General features: G+C 46.5%; 1 protein-coding gene across 7 annotated transcripts in view; it reads left to right on the forward strand.

The window, feature by feature from the left end:
• LOC140419340 (uncharacterized) overlaps nucleotides 1–16,256 on the forward strand; it is a 77,981-nt gene that overhangs the window by 22,813 nt on the left and 38,912 nt on the right. The window contains exons 1-2 of one of the 7 annotated variants that reach the window (XM_072503198.1): nucleotides 2,954–3,007; nucleotides 8,325–12,356. In XM_072503198.1, coding sequence (XP_072359299.1) covers nucleotides 8,496–9,836 — 1,341 coding nt within the window. In that variant the 5' untranslated portion in view covers nucleotides 2,954–3,007; nucleotides 8,325–8,495 and the 3' untranslated portion in view covers nucleotides 9,837–12,356. The other 6 variants (XM_072503199.1, XM_072503196.1, XM_072503197.1 and 3 more) reach the window with 6 other exon arrangements.

Genomic DNA, 16,256 nt, shown 5'->3' on the forward strand with positions numbered 1-16,256 from the left:
TAAAAGGAGTTTCCAAAATCCATCGCAGTCAGTCCTCCTCCTGCTCCCTGATCCAGGATGACCGCTCATGCCCCCCGCTGCACTGACCCTCATTGTCATCAGCAGTCCCTCGATTTGAGGGTGATGTTGACTCAGGGTTGTGAGCTTCTGCCCCGGGTCTTCATGTGACTGAACAGAGCCGCAGAGCTTTGGACACATGGGACAGGATATCTCATAAGGCAGTGAAATCTGGAGAGCAGGATTTGCTTCCTTTTCTTCCCATCTCTGCCACCGCTTTGCATCATCAATAAGACATTGAGAGGGCAGCACGGTAGAGCAGTGGTAGCACTGCAGTCACACGGCGCCTAGGTCCCAGGTTCGATCCCGGCTCTGGGTCACTGTCCGTGTGGAGTTTGCACATTCTCCCGTGTTTGCGTGGGTTTCGCCCCCACAACCCAAAAGATGTGCAGATTAGGTGGATTGGACACACTAAATTGCCCCTTAATTGGAAAAAATGAATTGGGTACTCTAAATTAAAAAAAAAAAATTTTAATAAGACATTGGGACTCAAAGACTAATCCGGTTTGATGGACAAGTTGTCTTCATTCTGAACAATGGGGAACAAGCTCCTCCTACTCATTGAAACAAAGATGACAAACGCGCATGCGCCCTGATGCACATCCAATAAAGATGGCGGCCGTTAATCCGAGCCCAATATGAGGAGCTGCAGCTCCGCTCAGTGCAAACTGGGTCCCGTAAACTTTTCCGAGGTTTGCGATTGCAACAGCTTTACACAACGTTTCCGTCCACTCCCGCGATCTCTCGCTCCCTCCATATTGATAAACGCCTCTTACCAATGTCAGATCTGAAGAAAACATGTTTCTACATCGCCATTACCCACACTGCGCATGCTTCAATCACAGCGGGCCCCGCCCCTTATTCACTTCGTTGGTGGATCAGCCGCTGCCAGTGCTACGGTCCCGCCCCTCGCTTCCTATTGGTCGGGAGTCGCCGTCAATCACCCGGGCATTGTGACGGGTCAGTTGGTGAGAGCGGCCACAGGTTCAGGCTGACTCGCTGATTGCCCAATAATAACAGTGAGAGTCTCAGTGGGACAGTCAGACAATAATAGTGGAGATGGGGCCCAGAGGATAAACAGCAAAGTGTTCACTCACTTTGAGAGTAACAAACAGAGTGTCTGTCCCAATAATAAAAGTGTGTGTGAGTGAACACATCTGTGTCTGCACAGATTTCCTGTTGGTGCTCTTGTTTCCGCCCACACAAAGATGTGCAGGTTAGGTGGATTGGCTATGCTAAATTGTCCCTGGGAGGGGTTATGAGGATAGGGTGGGAGATTGGCCCAGGCAGTGTGATCTTTCAGAGGGGCGGTGCAGACTCATGGGACGAATGGCCTCCTTCTGCACTGTAACAATTAGTCATAGTGTCATAGAATTTACAGTGCAGAAGGAGGCCATTCAGCCCATCGAGTCTGCACCAGCTCTTTGAAAGAGCACCCTACCCAAGCCCATACCTCCACCCTATCCCCATCACCCAGTAACCCCACCCAACACTAAGGGCAATTTTGGACACCAAGGGCAATTTAGCATGGCCAATCTACCTAACCTGCACATCTTTGGACTGTGGGAGGAAACCGGAGCACCCGGAGGAAACCCATGCGCACACGGGTCAACGTGCAGACTCTGCACAGAAAATGACCCAAGCCGGGAATCGAACCTGGGATCCTGGAGCTGTGAAGCAATTGTGCTAACCACTATGCTACCATGCTGCCCACAATTCTATGATCATTGAATTCAATGTCCCACCCTATCCTCATAACCCCTCCCAGGGACAAATTTAGCATAGCCAATCCATCTAGCCTGCACATCTTTGGACTGTGTGGGAGGAAACAAGAGCACCAACAGGAAATCTGTGCAGACACAGGAAGAATGTACAAACTCCACACAGTGACCCAAGGTCAGAATTGAACCCAGGTCCCTGGTGCTGTGAGGCTAACCACTGTGCCACCCTGTTACTTTGTCAGTTATTAGACAATAACCTGCCTGTTATTCCAATTCTGTTATGCGTTATTCTGTCAGTTATTATTGGACAATAACCTGCCTGTTATTCCAATTCCGGTGTGTGTTACTCTGTCACCGTTATTACTAGACACTAACCTGTGTTATTCCAATTCTGGTGTGTGTTACTCTGTCACAATTACAATTAGACAATAACCTGTCTGTGATTCCAATTCTGGGTGTGTTACTCTTTTACTATTATTATTAAACAATGAAAGGAGGACAAGGTGAAAAGGACCAAATATGTTTTCAGTTCCCTGGGCCCCAAGCACTGGATTCCCTCCCTGAACCTTGCCGCCTCCACCTCATGTCCCTATTTTAATACTCAACTTAAAACTTACCTCTTTAATCTGGTTTTTGGTCACCTGCTCTAATATCTCCTTTTGTGTCTCGGTGTCTCACTGTGTTTTATAATGTTCCTGTAAAGTTGACTGGGATGATTTATGATGTTAAAGGTGTTATATAAAGAGTTGTTGTTGTTGACTGTAACCCTGACCTCCTGTTTTACAATAATCGATTGGTTTCACAACAAACTCTATCTCTGATTATATTCCCCTGCGGGTTTGCAGCGGCCGTTAGCTCAGGCCTGTCACCAGGAGCACGCCGCAGCTGTTGACCCGGGGCACTCGATGCAAACCCGGGCCCGGAAACTTCTCGAAGTTTGGGCCTCCACCGGGTTTCAGTGAAACCTCCCGACCTCGTCCAGCATCAGTACTGCGCATGCTCCAATTCACAATGGCCGAGAATGATTGACGGTAGCTCTAGACCAATAGGATGCAATGGGCGAGTCTGGAGGACCGAGTGGAGCGGCTACACCTCCAACCAATCGGAGTAAGTGAGGGGCGGGGCTAGACACGGACGTCCCTCATTATAAACTGGAGCATGCGCAGTGTCGTTCATTGCTCAGCATTGAAGAGGTTGTGTTGAAACTTTTGGCTGTGCGGTACCGCCGGGTGAGTCCTGAGGGATGATTAAAGCCGGCGGTGGGTTGTTCCGGCGGCTTCATAAACACCCCGCATAGGCCTGAAACCCCCATTTACGAAGCTCATATACGGCATTTCAACCGGCGAAAGCTGCTCGGGCTTTTCCCCGAAACAGGCCCGAGTTAACGGCCGCCATTTTCTCGGGAGCATGTGTTTAGCCTGGCGCATGCGCAGACAGAGCCCAAGGCTCTGCCCCATCCGTTCACTCTGATTGGTTGGAGGATCAGCCGCTCGTGTTCGGTCCTCCAGATCCGCCCCCTCTTCCTATTGGTCGGTACCTGCCGTCAATCAGTCCCTGGGCATTGTAAGCTTGAGTTAACCCTTCAGAACCCTTGTTTGCTTCACATGCGATGATCTTGGTGGAACAGCCCGGAGTGGGCGGGGCTTCAGGGTTCCAATGACCAGGAGGGAAAATGGTGATGAATTGGTTTTATCCGCACTCTGCACAGAGGGAGTTGAGAACTGAACCCAGCCAGAATGGAGGGGATAAATTGTAAGGATTGGAATAGAGACCATGGTGTGCTGGGCTGTCCAATCTCATGGTGAAAATGAAGGCACAACCTGTCCTGGAAGACCATGTGAACTGAATGCCACGGATGGGATTCTGCCAGAGCGGAGGCCAGACCTGCTGAAACACAAACAGTAAAGGGTAAATTTCTATGCCTTGACAAAGGTCCAATGTGTTGGACAAATAGCATCCAGGCAGCCTGGGACAATGGACTCAAATACAGGACTATCGTCTAAAATATGGTATGATTAATCACCCGGAGATCTGCATTCCAGCACCGGGAGAATGCATGGGATTAGGATTTATTGTTTTGCAGGCACAAGTGAGGAAAACATGCTTCATGGAAAATAAAATTGCGTGTTCAGAATTTCTTTCCTGTATTTAAAGTTTTGTAAACTCCTTTTCCGGGGCATTATAATGGGTGGATTTACAAACAGGAAGCTCAAACTGAACATCACAGCATAATCTGACAGAGTCACTGATTCACCACGGCGTGAATATCATCAGTCTTTGAATTTGGAAGGAGAAATGTTTGCATGTTGTGTCAGTGTAACACCAATTCAATGGGGCTGTTTAGCACACTGGGCTAAATCGCTGGCTTTGAAAGCAGACCAAGGTGGGCCAGCAGCACGGTTCAATTCCCGTAACAGCCTCCCCGAACAGGCGCCGGAATGTGGTGACTAGGGGCTTTTCACAGTGACTTCATTGAAGCCTACTTGTGACAATAAGCGATTTTCATTTCATTTTCAACCATCAGTGTGACTGGAAAAACATCAAGACACACACACTGGAGTGAGAGTGTTCCAGTACACTGGCTGTAGAAAGAGCTTTAACCAGTGAAACAGCCTGTTTTAAAAAAAAAAAACATCTCAGCAGGGACAATCCGTGCACATCTGTGTGTGTGGACAAAGCTTCAACTGATTGTCCAAACTTGAGAGAAACAGGGAAACTGATACCATGGAGAAACCGTGGAAATGTGATAGAGCATTTGATTCTTCATCCCGGCTGGAAATCCATCGATGCGTTCACACTGGGGAAAGGCCAATCAGCTGTTCAATATGTGAGAGAGGATTCACTCAGTTATCTGGCCTTCGGTTACACCAGCGCGTTCACACTGAGAAGAAGCCATTCAGCTGCACAACCTGTGAAGAGAAATTCAAGTCCTTATCCATGCTCACTGAACACCAGCGAATTCACACGGGTCAGAAACCATTCATTTGCTTTGTGTGTGGGGAGGGATTCACTCAGATATTCACCCTCCAGACACACCACCAAATGCATACAAACGAGGATCCATTCAGGTGCACCACCTGTGGAGAGGGTTTCAGTCAGTCAGCTGACCTCTGAGCACCAACGCACTCATACTAGGGAGAAGCCGTTCACCTGCTCCGTGTGTAGGAAGGGATTCCCTTGGTCATCCCAACTGCTGACACATCCTTGTGTGGAGCGGGATTCACTCAGTCACAACACCTGCTGAGACACCAGCGAGTTCACAAGTGAGTGCAGGGACTGGAATCTGCTGTTTTGCTGCTGCCAATCACATCCAGGATTGATAGTCTGACAATATCTGGTTTGATTCTGCTGAAGTTGACTATCCCTTTAACTGGCTGCAGTTTAATATTCTAGAGATGTTTGGGCTGCAATGCCCCTTTTTAAAAGCACCACCTGTGATCTTTCTTTTTCATTCAAGAACTCTCAACAGAAACTTGTTGAGAATAAATATGAACTTTTTACTTGAATCCTAAATTTGTCTGTGATGCAAAATCTACAGTTCAGTTTCTGAAATGTTCTGCTAATTAACATCTCCGAAACTCTTGATTAATCTTTCCTGATCATTCTTACTGCCTTCTCCAGAGTGGCATATCCATTATGCAGTGAAATTCCGAACAGGCACATCAACATTGTTACTGATGAAGTTTGGAAGTCGCTGAGTTGAATCATTTCTGACACAGCAGCAGCAACATTTGGTAAAGGTGGAACCCACAACAAAGACCGGTTTTGAGACCCACTCAGCAGAGATGACATCTGTACCTGATGTACAACATAAACCCGACAGCTAGAACACTTGAAAATAACCAGGATAGATGTGTAAAAAGCAGGGAGATACTGTGGAAATAAACTTTGGATCAGCCAACATCAATAATTCCAAACTGCCTGTGACAATGGAAATAGATGTGCTGAGTCTGATGTGACTAAGGGCGCTTTGTCCTACAGTCACCAAAGTTGCTGCCCTGAAATTGTCAGATTGTGAAGTTCTTACTGACAGAAGTAAACAGATGTCCCGCTGGGTTGAACATGACTGTGAGCTGTATCCCTGTGAGACAGACATCTCCCAGTCTCTGTTTGATTCTCCTACAGCTTCCCGTCATGGTTGAGTTGGACAAGGAACTCTCATCATTTGAGCTGGAAAAGGCCATTGATTGCTGAGCAAGCAGAAAGGCACCCGGCAAGAATGGAATTCCAGTTGAACTGTTCAAACACAAAGTCCCATCGACTGTCACACCTTCCTGACTGCCTCCGTCTCTGTTTTTGAGATTGTCAGCTGCTCCTCCTTTCGAGGGTGATAACTGCTGAGAGTCACGTATTTCTCTTATTTGTCTTCATGTGACTGGAGAAGGTGATTCTCAACCCACAGATCTTGGAACTGTGGGGCAGGATGACCCATGCACAGTGGGATTCAGTGAACTGGATTTGCTCCCTCTTTGCTTCTTCGTTAAGGTTTTGGAACTCAAATGTGTTCAAGCTCGATGGACAAGTTGTTGCTATAGTAACTGATTAGGAGAAAACTCTTCCCAGTTATTAACATCAATGCTTATTACATAACGTTTATTAGATGGGGTTGATTGTGCCTCTTGGTACATGTTGGTCCGTCAGACCTGACATTGAATGACTGAATCTGAAGTCTGTCACTAAGTTCTCTCTGATGGGATGGAGAATCAGGGTGGGGGTAAAGTGCCTCAAGGTCAGTGATGGACTTGAATGGGTACAAAATGAACCCGGGTAATGGTGAGAACCATGAAATCATCACAAACAATCAGAGTAACGTGTTAGAAAACTAACAAATGACTTGGACGGCTGGGATGGTTATCAAATTTGCTGATGACACAAAGATAGGCAGGAATATAAATTATGTAGAAGACGTAAGTTAACCCACAGATAGCACGGTGACAATTTGAATTAACGACTTTGCCTTTTAAAGATTTGGCTTTATCTCATTTGTTAACCAAGTGTTTGAGAACCGGAGATATGGGAGTTATCTCCAAACTGAGCATTGACTTCTGTCACTGATGTGAAAATACCATATTATGAGAATAATAAGAAAATTTTCCCCTTCGAGGGATCAATAGCCAGCGGCACAGATTTAAGGTCAGGTGCAGGACATTTTGTGGGGATTTGAGGAAAATCTTTATCACCCAGAGGAATGTGGGAATCTGGAACTCTGTGTGAAAGGGTGATAGAGACAGGAACCCTCCACATTTAAGAAGTGTTTAAATGAGCACTTGAAATGCCGTAGCTACAAGGCTGCGGACGAAGTACAGGAAAATGGGATTGGAATAAATAGGTGTTTGATGGCCAGCACAGACACAATGGGCTGAAGAGCCTCTTCCTATGCTGTAAAACTCTGACACTATGACAGAAAGCAGAGATTAGGCACAATGCGTCTTTTTGAGATTGGCAAGATTTATTGAGTGATGCGCCATAAGGATCAGTGCTGGGACCGCCACTGCCCAGGCAACATCATAGAGTGATAGAGTTTTACAGCACGAAAGAGGCCCTTTGGCCCAACATGTCTGAGAACAAATAGCGATTCACCAGGCCCGAGTGAACGGCCGCCATCTTTATGGGAGGCAATGATAATCGTGTGCATGCACAGCCGCCATCTTTATAGGGGGCAATGTGCAGCAGGGCGCATGTGTGGTGCTCTCTGTCCTGTCATCAGGAGGAGAGAATGTTGTGAATTTCTATCCTGGATGAACAGGGATGGATTCTGGAAACTCCTTTTGCAGGGGGTTAGAAGGGGAGGATTTAAACACAGCAAACTGAAACCAAGAGAATTGTTTGTCTCTTCTGATATAGGTCTTTAACTGGGTTGGAGCTGAGGATTGAGATGGGGAGGCTCCAACTTCATTCCATCATGTGGCTGACCAGGAACCTCTCTCACTCCTGTCATCTGCTGTTGGTGTCTGTTGGAAGGATTTACAGGCTGATGCTATGAAGAAGAGTCATACAGACTCAAAACGATAACTCTATTTTCACTCTCCACAGATGCTGCCAGACCTGCTAAGTTTTCCAGCATTCTCTGTCTCTGTTTCAGATTCCAGCATCCACAGGATTTTACTTTTCTTGATATTCAGTCTGTTTGGCCAAGTTATGAACACGCTTTCCTTGGTCATCAACTCCTAGAGTGGGACTGGAACCCAGAGCTTCTGGTTCAGAGTCAGGGTAATCTACTGCTGCACTACAACATCTCTGGAACACAATAGAGACTAATAAATCCCAAAGAAAAATAGGAAATAATCCTTTCTTCAGACAGTTGCTAAAATGTGGAGTTCACTAAGGCTGGAAGTGGTTGACATAAATAACTGAGTTGCTTTTACCAGGAAACTAAATGAGGACCTGAGAGAGAAATGGGATCAGAATGCGAAACTCTCAAGCTGAGATGAGGTCAGCAGAATGAGGAGAGTCTTGTGTGGAGCAGAAACTAGTACGTACCAGATGGGCCGAATGGCCAATTATGTATCATATATTCTTTGTAATTAATTGTAAATTATTTTACAGGGTAATAGAAGAGGAGGATTTGCAGTCCGGAAAATCAAACCAGTTGTCAGGTCTGACGGAGTCAATCGATTCATCGGGATCTGAAGGAATTTAATTGATGTCTCAGCTGGAAATTGGTGAGAGTCCGTTCGCCTGCTCCGTGTGTGGGAAGGGATTGATACAGCTGTAAACATGCTGACACGACAGCGAGCTCGCAATAGCGAGAGTCCGTTCACCTGCTCCGTGTGTGGGAAGAAATTCATGTGTTCGTCCAACCTGCTGGCTCACCAACTCGATCATATTGATGAGGAGCCTCTTCAAAGCTCTGATTCTGGGGATGGCTCTGATACCTCCAAGGAACTGGTCCAATACCAGCGAGTTCACACTGATGCCAGACCATTCAGCTGCTCACACTGTCAGAAGAGATTCAGCCAGTCCTCCCGCCTCGCGGATCACCAGCTCCTTCACACACACGAGAGACCATTCAGCTGCTCCCACTGTGGGGAGTTATTCACTGAGTCAGTGCATCTCATTGAGCACCAGCAAGTTCACAACAAGGACAGGCCATTCAGCAGCTCTCAGTATGGAAAGAGATTCACTCAGTCCTCCCACTACACTGAGCACCAGCTCATTCACTCCAACAAGAGACCTTTGAAATGCTCAGAGTGTGAGAAGACCTTTAAAAGAAACTTTAATCTGCTGAGACACCAGCGCACTCACACCGGGGAGAGGCCGTTTCCCTGCTCTGTGTGTGGGAAGAGATTTGCTCATTCATTCCACCTTCGGAGACACAAGCAAGTTCACACTGGGGAGAGACCATTCACCTGTTCCATGTGTGGGAAGGCATACAGTTGCTCATCTGACCTTGTGATACACAAAAGGATTCACACTGGAGAGAGGCCATACACCTGCTCCGAGTGTGGGAAGGGATTCACTCGTTCAGCCTACCTTTTGATGCACAAAACGGTTCACACCGGGGAGAGGCCATTCTCTTGCTCTGTGTGTGCGAAGAGATTTACTCAGTCAGCTGCCCTGCGCGCACACAAGCGAGTTCACACCGGGGAGAGGCCATTCACCTGCTTTGTGTGTGGGAAGAGTTTCTCTCGTTTGTCCCAGGTTTTGATACATGAGCAAGTTCACACCGGGGAGAGGCGGTATCTTTGTCACGTATGTGGGAAGGGATTTACTAGTTTACACCACCTGCAGAGACACCAGCTTGTTCACACCGGGGAGAAGCCGTTTATCTGCTCCGTGTGTGGGAAGGCTTTCCCTGAGTTGTCCAGCCTCCGGAGACACGACCACATCCACACTGGGAAGAGGCCGTTCACCTGCTCTGTTTGTGGGAAGAGATTTATTCAGTCATTCGATCTGCTGAAACACCGGAGAGTTCACACCAGGAAGAAGCTGCTCACCTGCTCTGTTTGTGAGAAGAGATTTACTCAGTCATCCAACCTGCTGAGACACCAGAAACTTCACACGTTACCAGAAAAGTTGAATTCTGTTGTTCCTGTTGCGAATCACACCCAGGATTGAACCTTTTCTACTTTCTAACTCTAGATTATTTCAGTCTCAATCTTCCAGTTACTCTCATGGATAAGTCCCAGCTCCCCATACCTTCCAGAGTGCCTCTCCTGGCCTTGGGATCCACAGAAGTATCACTAACATTCCCAGTGATCAATAAAACAAAACCCTGTCTGTTAATCACTTTCAGATACTGGACTCATTGCATGGACTGGAGCGCTTCAGCTATGAAGAGAGGCTGGTTAGGTTGGGGTTGTTTTCCTTACAGCAGAGAAGGCCGTGCGAGTGGGGGGGAAATTTTATTGAAGTGTCCAAAATTATGAGGAACATAGAGTGGATAGAAAGAAACCTTTTCCCTTAATAGAGGAGTCAGTAACCACGAAGCAGATATTTATGGTAAGGAGCAGGAGATTGAGGGGATTTGAGGAGAAACGTTTTCACACAGAGGGTGGTGGGAATCTGGAACTCACTCCCTGAAAGGGTGCTCGAGGCGGGAACCCTCACAACATTTAAGAAGCATTTAGGTCAGCACTTAAAACGTCAGAACGTACAATACTATGGATCAAGTGCTGGAAAATGGGATTCGAATAATCGGTGCTTGATGGCTGGCACAGGCACGATGGGCCGAAGGGGCCTCTTTCAATAATCGCTTATTGTCACAAGTAGGCTTCAATTTGGTGTTGTAAGACTGACTGGTGTCTCAGAGCATCTCGCAGAGAAATGGCAAATGGAATTTAATCTGGACAAATGTCAGGTAATGCATTTTGGTAAGTCTAACATAGAGGGGACCGTAAATTGCAAAACTCTTAGGAATATAGAAAGTCAGAGAGATCTGGGCGTGCAGGTCCACAGATAGAACATAGAACAGTACAGCACAATACAGGCCCTTCAGCTCACGATGTTGTGCCGACCATTTATCCTAACCTTCACCCCTTCAATTTACTGCTGTCCATGTGCCTGTCTAAGAGTCGCTTAAATGTCCCTAATGACTCTGACTACCACCTCTGCTGGCAGTGCACTCCACACACCCACCACTCTCTGCGTAAAGAACCTACCTCTGACATCTCCCCTATACCTTCCTCCAATCACCTTAAAATCTTTGAAGGTGGCAACACAAGTGGACAAGGTAGTCAAGAAAACATACATAATGCTTACCTTCATTGGATGGGGCATCGAGTTCACAGCCGTGTTCATTGCAGTGTAAGGTACATAAAATTCAGATTTGGACGAAGGAATCCAGCTAAAACAATGGAAATCTGAGACAATCCTGTGATAACAACAGTTAATAAATTAATTAGGTGACAGGGAAATGGTGGACGGGATATTAAAAGAAGGAATATTGAATTAAAATTGTATTACAATTGGAGTTTGTACATTCTCCCTGTGTTTGCATGGGTCTCACCCCCACAACCCAAAGATGCTCAAGGTAGGTGGATTGGCAACGCAAAATTGCCCCTTAATTGGAAAAAATGAATTGGGTACTCTAAATTTAAAAAAAGAAAATTATATTACAGTTACAGACCTATACACCATTCCTATATTACAGGCTCAGAAATAGATTTACATTTATTGTCACATGTACCGAGGTACAATGAAAATTATTGTTCTGCATACAGTCCAGTCAGATCGTCCATACATGAAAAACGTTGGGCATACAATAGATACAATGTAAATACACAGACATCGGGTGAACCGTATGGAGTATGGTGCTACACCAGAGAAGATGTGTGAAGAGATGAGTTCAGTCCGTAAGAGGGTCGTTTAGGAGTCTGGCAGCAGCGGGTAAGAAGCTGTTTATGAATCTGTTGGTGCGTGATCTCAAACTTTTGTATCTTCTGCCTGATGGAAGAGAGAATATCCCGGATGGGAGGGGTCTTTGATTATGATCCTTTATTGTCACAAGTATGAACTTACTGTGAAAAGCCCCTATGCTGCCCACTTTCCCAAGGCAGTGGGAGGTGTAGACAGTGTCAGTGGGTGGGAGGCAGGTTCACGTGACGTCCTGGGCTGTGTTCACGTCTCTCTCTAGTTAAAATCGCTCCAGTGCAAATGGAGGCCATTCAGCCCATCGAGTTTGCACCAACCCTCTGGAATAACACTCAACCCAAGCCCATTCCCCTTCTCTATCTTAATAACTCCTAACCTAAGCATCTTTTCTGGAAACTGAGGGACAATTGAGCATGGTTAATCCACCTATGAAGGAACGGTCTTGGGCCGATCAGTTACCATACCAAGCTGTGATGCAGCAGAAAGCTTTCTATGGTGCATCTGTAAAAATTGGCAAGAGTCAATGTGGACATACCAAATGTCCTTAGTTTCCTGTGGAACATATGAAGTACATGTAAAACTCATTATTTAAGTATTTCACTGAGGACCAGGAACGATGTAAGGATTTGACTCTGTCTGTTTTATTGCAGAGCTATTAATAAAATCAGTAAAAGACAATCTGTTGTTGGGAGTTTGATTCTCTGGTGTCTGAAACCACAAGATTCAATGTTTAGAGGCAACAAGATGAACAAGGAAACACATCAAGGCGCAAAACGCCAGCTGGATATTCACAGGAGAAAGTCTTATCAAACACCTCGAATGCATGAAATGAAATGAAAATCGCTTATTGTCACAAGTAGGCTTCAAATGAAGTTACTGTGAAAAGCCCCTAGTCGCCACATTCCGGCGCCTCGAACTGTGCTGCTGGCCTGCCTTGGTCTGCTTTCAAAGCCAGCGATTTAGCCCTGTGCTAAGATCCCAGCTGTAAGAAACTCTCAAATCATTTGTAAATATCTTTCAAATGCTGACAGGTTGCAGCTGTCAGTTTCCATCACATTGATGCCAATGAAAGGTTAGAGAATGGTTATTCTGGAACTAAAAAACACGAGTTATATCACAGCTAGATTACTGAGTATAGTTCTGGTCACCACATTACAGGAAGAATGTGATTGTACTGGAGAGAGTACGGAAGTGATTTATCTGGATGTTTCCAGGATTGGGGAATTTTAACTGAGGAAAGATTGGATTGACTGGGATTGTTTTCTGTGGAACAGAGGAGGCTGAGTGGGCATTTAATTGAGGTGCATAAAATTATGAGGGTCCCAGATATAGCGGATCAGACGGCAGAAGGACCTATTTCATTAACAGACAGATCAGTAACCTGGGGGCAGAGATTTAAGTATCTGTTTGAAGGATTAGAGGGGAATTGAGGATTTTCTTCACCCAGGGGTGTGGTGGGGATCTGGAACTCTGTCTGAAAGGGAGGTAGAGACAGAAACCCTCATCACATTTAAAGGCACCCTGATGTGGAGTTTCTGTGACCTGCAGGCTACAGACCAAGAAGTGGAAAGTGGGATTAGACTGGATAAGGAATTTTCAGCCAACACAGATACAATGGGCTGAATGGCCTCTGTGCTGTAAATGTCTAGGATTCTGTGATGACAAGTGATCCTCGGGTTTTTATCCAAGACAGACCTCGGCGCAATCAGTTCCGCCAAGTGTTGATGTGATGGATTAAGCGGTGTCAGATACCAGGAGCAGGATTAAAATGGAAATATCAGTAAATCCTGATATAGTTTATCTGTATGTGGTTCCATTTTAATAACTTCTCCTGAATGTGACCGTCACCCAGGATTTGATTTATTTATAATAATCTTTATTGTCACAAGTCAGCTTACATGAGGTTACTGTGAAAAGCCCCTAATCCGCCACATTCCGGGCCTGTTCGGGTACACTGAGGGAGAATGCAGAATGTCCAAATTACCTAACAGCACGTCTTTCGGGGCTTGTGGAGGAAACCGGAGCACCCGGAGGAAACCCACACAGACACAGGGATAATATGAAGACACTGCACAGACAGTGATCCAAGCCAGGAATTGAACCTGGGACCCTGGCGCTGTGAAGCAACAATGCTAACCACCGTGCTACCGCGCTGCCCACACTGCTGGCCTTGCACTGCATCATATGAAAATTGTCAATACATCTGGTTCAAAACAGAAGTTCAGGTCTTAATGTCTTGTTTGATTTCACTTTGCTGTGTTTAAATCCTCCCCTTGTAACCCCCTGTAAAAGGAGTTTCCAGAATCCATCACTGTCAGTCCTGCTGAGTGGACAGGGCTCACCGCGCATGCGCCCTGCTGCACACTGCCCCCAATGAGGATGGTGATGGTTAACTGGGGAAAGGCTCTGCAGGAAAACCTTCCCGCTCGGTACAAACCCGGGAGCGGTAATTTCATGTTTTAGCTTTGAGGCCTCCCCTCCCACCCACTGCATCTAACGCTGCCTCCGCTTATCCGCCTCCTTCCCTCCTGAATGAATGAAATAAAAATCGCTTATGGTCACAAGTAGACTTCAATGAAGTTACTGTGAAAAGCCCCTAGTCGCCACATTCTGGCGCCTGTTCGGGGAGGCTGTTACGGGAAGATGAGACAAACAAGTGTCTGTCCCTGGACATGAGCCGCACTGCGCATGCGCCACATCACAATGCTCGGGGAGTGATTGACGGCAGCTCTGGACCAATAGAAAGAGGGGGCGTGACTGGAGGACCGAGCGGGAGAGGCTGGTTCGCCAACCATTCGGAGTGAATGAGGGGCGGCACTGATTGTGGATCTCCCTCATTGGCTAAGATTCTGCATCATTTTTTTCTTCCCATTGGCCACGTGGGTGTGGTTTCCAGAATCTCATTTCCTGCCTGAGAATTGTTGACCAACTGGAAGACGTGGGAGGACCGGGTGGACTCTGGTCCTCCAGCCAATCATACTGCAGGTTTTGTGTGATTGAAGATTGAACTTCACACAGACTGAAACTGCTTCCTGAGTCAAACTTGAATAATTTCTTTCCACTTCAGTGGACGTTTTTAGAGTCCATTGAGCCTTCTATAGAACTGTCACAACAAGGAACAACAAACGTTAACTCTGTTTCACTTGCCACAGATGTGGCATGGTGGCACAGTGGTTAGCACTGCTGCATCGCACAGTGGTTAGCACTGCCGCACTAGCAACCTGGGTTCAATTCCAGCCTGGTGTGACTGTGTGGAGTTTGCAAATTCTCCCCATGTCTGCGTGGGTTCCCTCCGGATGCTCCAGTTTTCTCCCACCATCCAAAGATGGTGGATTGGCCAAGCTAAATTGCCCCTTAGTGACCAAAGGTGAAGTTGGATTCGGGGGAGAGGGCGGGGGAGGTGCCCCTGGGTGGGGTGCTCTTTTGTCGGGTTGGTGCAAACTCGATGGGACGATTCCTCCTTCTGCACTGTAGGGATTCTGTGATGCTGCCAGATCTGTTAAGTTAATCTCCCATTTTCTGTTTTTACTCTACATTACACACCTTTATAATCCACTAATTATATTTATTGAACCACTGTACCATCACTACCAGGAGCAGTGTGTTGATGTTTCAGCTATTCTGACCTTGGGTGACTGTGTGGAGTTTGCACATTCTCCCCATGTCTGTGTGGGTTCCTTCTGGGTGCTCTAGTTTTCTCCCACCGTCCAAAGTTGTGCAGGTTAGGTGGATTGACCATGCTAAGTTGCCCTTAGTGTCCAAAAAAAGGATCGGTGGGGTTACTGGATTATGGGGATAGGGTGGAGGCATGGATTTGAGTGGGATGCTCTTTCCAAGGGCTAGTGCAGGCTTGATAGGCCGAATAACCTCCTTTTGCACTGTTAGTTCTATCATTCAGTCAAATTTTCTATCTCACATTCTCATCCGATTGCTCTGTCTGGTGGTAATTCCGTGACGGTAGCACAGTGATTAGCACTGTTGCTTCACAGCACCTGGGTTCCCAGTTCAATTCCCATTTGGGTTACTGTCTATGCAGAGTCTGCACATTCTCCCCATGTCTGCGTGGGTTACCTCCCACAAGTCCTGAAAGACGAGCTTGTCAGGTGAATTGGACATTCTGAATTCTCCCTCTTGTGTACCTGCTCAGGCGCCAGAATATGGCGACTAGGAGATTTTCACAGTAACTTCATTGCAGTGCTAATGTAAGCCTACTTGTGACAATAATAAAGATTATTATGTGTTTGGGTATTTTAAGGAGCAGGTAGAATTTCCTTGGTTCTAACTGTTGTCCCCTCATATATTCCATCTGTTTTTGGTTAATGTGTCTGGAGTCTGAGTTCTTCCAGCCCATCTCCAAATCTCCTTCCTGTCTCGGGTATATGGGTCGAGGTAGCTTGGTGTTGTGATTCGTGTTGTTTAGTTGTCTGTCTGTCTCCAGCAGGTATAGTTGTCTATCGATAATGACTGTGCTGCTACCCTTGTCTTCTGGTCTTATGAACATATCCGTGTTGCATCCAAGCTCCCAGGTTGTCTGTCTTTCTCTCCGGGTAAGATTCTGTTTGTCTCTTGTATTTCACTGTGACAGGGCAGAGACCTGATTGAAGGGATTCATAGAATCATAGAATTTACAGTGCAGAAGGAGGCCATTCAGCCCATCAAGTCTGC

This window comes from Scyliorhinus torazame, chromosome 5, assembly GCF_047496885.1.
Source record: "Scyliorhinus torazame isolate Kashiwa2021f chromosome 5, sScyTor2.1, whole genome shotgun sequence".
In the NCBI taxonomy this organism is placed as follows: domain Eukaryota; kingdom Metazoa; phylum Chordata; class Chondrichthyes; order Carcharhiniformes; family Scyliorhinidae; genus Scyliorhinus; species Scyliorhinus torazame.